At 36.4% G+C, this 5,494-nt stretch overlaps 1 protein-coding gene across 1 annotated transcript; it reads right to left on the reverse strand.

Moving 5' to 3' along the window:
• Window positions 1-1,482: 1,482 nt before the first annotated feature.
• Window positions 1,483-3,358, reverse strand: LOC109213141. Its single transcript, XM_019376898.1, has 6 exons — window positions 2,805-3,358; window positions 2,585-2,711; window positions 2,248-2,517; window positions 2,027-2,146; window positions 1,831-1,945; window positions 1,483-1,718 (listed from the first exon to the last, which is right to left on the reverse strand). The coding sequence occupies exons 1-6, from the start codon at window positions 3,356-3,358 to the stop codon at window positions 1,483-1,485; spliced, it is 1,422 nt and encodes a 473-aa protein (XP_019232443.1).
• Between the last annotated feature and the right edge of the window lie 2,136 nt (window positions 3,359-5,494).

The following is a 5,494-nucleotide window of genomic DNA, read 5'->3' on the forward strand; positions in this document are numbered from 1 at the left end:
GGCAAAAAGAGCATGATCAGTCAGTTCTACTATCAGTTGCTGGGAGATAGTCCAAGAGTTACATGGAAATCTATGATGTTCAAAAACAAGGCTAGACCAAAAGCCATTTTCACAACGTGGCTACAAGTGCAAGGCAAATTACTAACTACAGATAGATTGATCAAATGGGGAGTCAATGTGGATCCAAAATGTACTCTATGTCAGCTGACTGTGGAAACCAGAGATCATTTGTTTGTCAACTGCTCGTTTACTAAAGCAGTATGGTCCAAGGTACTACAATGGATGCAAAGGAAAGAAGCAATTGGAGATAACTGGATACAACATCAAGAATGGATAACACAAAGAGCTAAAGGCAGATCATGTGAAGCACAACTATACAGAATGGTATATGCAGAGGTAACTCATGGTGTTTGGATTGAAAGAAACATGAGAACATTTCAGCAAAGAAGTAGAAGTGTCAATAGTTTAGCTAGAGAAATAGCCTACATATGTAATGTACGAGCTACAAAAGAAATCAGTAGTCTAGTTCAACACTTTATTTTTCATTAGACATAGTATGTAGGAGTTTCTTTCTTGTTCATGTTTTGAGTTTTGAAAGATATAGCTGCTGAGTTATAAAGCAGGCTATGCATTACAAAGATTATTGGTTATTAATAAAATGTTAATTACCTAAAAAAAACAGAGACCGGTCCAGCATAATATACTGGAGTTCGGTGCACCTGTGTATGAATTCATACTAAAAAACACCAAATTTGTGACCGTCAAATCAGTCGCAAATCAGTCGAAAATCGTATTTTTTCGACCGATTTGCGACTGAGAAGTGTCAGTCAGAAAACATGTGGTCGCAATATATTTGCGACTGAATCAGTTAAAAAATTGCGACGGATTCAATTGCAAATTGAAAAATGCGGGGACATTTGAAATTAAGCAATTTGCGACTGAATCAGTCACAAATTTAGCGACTGATTCAATCACTGACCAGAGTTAAAAAATAAATATAAATAAAAAGTTTCGATTGATTCCGTCGAAAAATTAAAAATAAAATTAATTTTTAATTAATTATTCTGAGTGAAATAGTCGTAAATAATTATTATTAATTAATTAAAAATATCGAAAATTCTCCATTTGCGATTGATTCAGTCGCAAAAATTAATTAAATATTGTTAGAAATTTTCAATTTTGCGACTGAATCAGTCGCAAATCTGGATAATTCTTGGTGAAATTTCTGTTGGATTCAGTCGCAAATCTTGGCATTTTTAGGCAGAATCCTACTGTATTTCTAATTACCCACCTACCAAATAAAACAGCCAACCAAACACCTAACAATTAACCAAAAACCTAATATAACAATCCAAAATTAAATATTTACCACAAAATGAACAATAATATTTATAACAATTCAACCAACTAATGAAACAACGAACTATCAAACAACATAAATTAAACATGTCTCTAACTTCAACTCTAAAACATTCAAATAGCCTATTCAGATTCAATCTCCTCCTCAGACTCAGACTCAGACTCCATTGCAGCTCTTTTCTTGCTCTTTTTTTCTAACAATTTTTGGATCAACGCTTGAGTTTCTTGAAGTTCTTGCGACATTTGATCCACTTTTTGACGCATAGATTCCATGTCTTCTTGGGAAACTGATGCCCCAGTGAATAATGTTGTTGGTGGACGACTGGAGGATGGCTGTACTACAATCCCGTAGACTCGACCTTTAATTTATTATTTTCACGAGAAATAAAGAAAAGAAAGTAAAAGAAGTAAGAAAACAAACAAGCAACTTTCAAATTAATACCAAAATAGATAATTACATAAAACTTATACCTTTATTCACGCCACCGGCCGCTTGTGTCCAAATTGCAGTCATATCCTTCGAGGTTGGCTGAGTTTCTTCAGGTTGAGTTTGTTGCCATGCATCAAGATCAATATGATACTTGTCCTGAAATAAAAATAATACACGTTAGATAAATAAAATAAACCAAGAAGGAAAAATAATATAGTGTTGGTGTTTGGATTATACAAATGTCTCTAAAGCACGCGGTTCGATCCATCCTTCTCTTGTGCCATCCTTCTTCTTCTTCTTCTTGTGGGTCTCTGCAAAGACCTCAGCATAAGTCACATCTCCCCCACGTTCCTTTTCCTGAAAATTAAGAATTAATTAGAAATATAAATATATATATATTTGTTCAATTTGCATGCTTGTAAAACTAAGAATATTTTATAATGAAATTACCATTCTACACGATGGGCTTCAAAACTAATAGAACCTCCAGTATGCAATGCTCCACCCTTAGTAGAAGCTCTGTTTAACTTTGCTTGTTCACTCTTCTTCTTCCACTCAGGGGTGTTCCACTTCGCCAAGAGCTGATTCCAGACATCTTCACGTATCCAATTAGGCTTTTTGCCACCTTTCCTAGCAACATGATGTGAATTTGTTATCAGCTTCTGTGCTTTCTTCTCGAAGTTATCATGCACCAGATTTTCAAGTGTTGGCTGCCATACGCACTGAACCTGCAAAATTTAATAAATAATATTAGACGAATGAGGATAAGTATTAATAAAAATTAATTTATCTTACCTTAAATTGTTGCCACATATTCATTCTGATCTGGTACGGTATCTGTCTCCAAGAATTCCAAGGCTCGTCAAAAAATGGCTTCATAGATTCCATTACCATATGCGCGGCCTGAAAGGATGGCAAAAACCTGCATTTAATTTTAACATATAAAATGTCATTAAATTCATTATATGCAAAATTTTATTGAAAGTTTTTAAAAGAAAATTGAATAAAAACTCACCTGACGTTACGGGGAATGATAATCAGCCGATGAAGATGATCGTACTGTATAGTCCCTCCGGCACAATGTCTCACGGTACTAGCAACTGTAGACGTACTGGTAGATGGGGATGCAGCTGCGTGAGAGCCTCCAATATCCAAGTTAGTTATACTTGGAGTGGATGATGCTGGAGATGATAATTGAGTGGCCGATGTATGAGGCACAAAAGATGAACTGCCATGCTGGCTACTATGATGGCTCGATGATGCAATCGGTGGTGAGCTGCCGATCTGACTAGCAGGACCACGCGGGGAAGAAGCTGGGAAATGAGGCGTGGGTATGAAATTAATGGTGGTCGAAGCCGAACCACCATGAGAAGGCATGGAATAATACTGAAGCGAGCTAGATGGGGGAGGGACTTTGAAAAAGTCAGATGACTGTGAAGCTGGCATGGAAGGACGATGAGGCATAGGAAAAGGGCTCATATTTGGTATAGGTGGAGGAAGCTGACTTGATGTAGGTAAAGTGTGTTTCTTCTTCTTAGATTTTTTTATTTTTTTACCACGAGAATCCATCTGTGTAATAAATTTGGAAGCGATAATAAGCATAAAATCTACACTAGATTATCAGAAACAGAACATTCAGATTTGAATACTTGAACTAATCAAGTAATTGTGGCTTTAAAAACAAAGCAAAGAATTGCTGGCAGATCAAGCAATGGACTCAATATACCACTTGTTTGAAACTACAACACAACACCAAGGACAAAGAATAGCTTTCAATACAGGTCAATATTGACAAGCTCAATATACCACTTGCTCAATACAAGTCTTATTGACAAGCTAAATTAACATGTTACCCATGGATTATTATTACATTTTTTGATAACATGAGAAACAACTTACCTGAGTGTTTACATGAGTGTTTAATAAAGTAGGCAGCTTACCTACGACGGTCTACACATCTAACGAAGTGACAAGGTATATTGCCATTTTGATGAAGTCAAAAAATCAGAAACAACTTTTCATCATACTAAAGCAAGGCAATTTGTAAGTGCTTCCAATCAGATCAATTTCCAACTTTGCCAAACGGTGTTAATGAAACAATTTCAATAGGAAAAGCACATAATATGCACAAAACTAGCTATTGTAGTAAAACTACCAAATACAATCAGATATTCACCAAGAATAGGAAGAAAAACAAAAGCATTTTTAACAAATTAAGCACCTGATAAGTCAGTTTGGTACGAGCCAAATCAAGGGGATAGGTACATAAAACTGCAGTTCCTAGCTCCAGATGCTGAGCCAGCTAAAAGATCAACAACAGGTCCTGTTCCTAAGGCAGGGTAATTAATCAATATCCACCCTCGATACCGTTCATAGGTCATGTAATGAAGTGCAGCATATGGTACAATTCGAAGAACACTTGCTCCATTTCCTCTGCAATACATGGCGTCATGAATAAAAAATCCTTCTACAACAAACATTAGTTTTTAAAATCAAATATACACTTACTTGTAGAATCCAATAACACCTTCATGCTTCAGAAGCTTCTTTACAGATTGATAAACTCCAAGGGAATGAAATCCTTCAATTCTTGTCTATGAAAAATAAGGAGAAGAGTAAGGGGGAGGAAGTTAGGATTGTCATAATGATCTAAAAGGGAATCCAAGGCATCAAATCACAAGATTAAGTCGCCACGTGCAGAATAGAAGAAAAGAACACACAATGAGCAGCTGGCAGGTGCAGGTGGAAACACAAGAAGCTCAACTAAGGATAGAAAACAAACCGGAGAAGTTGATGAAACATAGTAACTGGATAAGTCAGCCTGAAAGAATTAGACATAATGGAGATTGGAGCACACATAAAACGCTTCAATATCCTAAGAGAAGAACAGAGAGTTTGTGAATTATTTAGCTGGCACTAACCAGCCTCCAGCTAAACAGTTGAATCCACTGTATTTGGCTTTTTTCAATAACCGACTCCCCTGTACTTTGCTTATTGGACAGTTACTTCTGGCTATTCATTAGAGTAAAATATTACATGCTTTTTTGGATTTCAAAGTCTACAACGTAACTAAAAGGGCAAGCGACAAATTACGTGATATCTACGAGGTTAGGCAATACAAAGCCACAAGGACACGTAGCTAGCACTCTATTCTCCATGGTTCTTTAGCTATATCTGACTCCTAACTGAGGAGCCAAAAGGGTTGGCATCGCGAAAAGATATAACTATGCATTTTCTTTCCTTGAACGCCAGAAATTTCCAAGAGTATCACTTTGTGGTTACCTCAATCTTGCCCTGAATTGCTTCAATCTATATTACAATTCATTGAAACAGAAGCGCCACTTTGGCAATGCATACTAGTTTTTTACAGTTGACAGTGTGTGTCAATTAAGGTAATACTTCACAGAGACCAATGGGTAGCAGTAAGTCACAGACGGAGGCAGATTTAACTGGTAATAAGAGAATATTCATATACTCAAATCTTTTAAAATTAACAATATGTAAATATCAGAAAGAATCAAGTATATACTCACATCTAATTAAGGTAATTGGATGATTGAAACTTACTATCTAAGTTTTTGCTCTGTTTTGGTTGGATTTGCTGTGATTTCAGGCACTGCTTCCCTTAATCTCCCATCTCTGTTCGTGTGTGTGTTCAGCGTCGGAATTGAGAGGGAATTGAGAGGGACCGGAAGGTTTCGCCGG

This window comes from Nicotiana attenuata, unplaced genomic scaffold, assembly GCF_001879085.1.
Source record: "Nicotiana attenuata strain UT unplaced genomic scaffold, NIATTr2, whole genome shotgun sequence".
Taxonomy (NCBI): Eukaryota; Viridiplantae; Streptophyta; class Magnoliopsida; order Solanales; family Solanaceae; genus Nicotiana; species Nicotiana attenuata.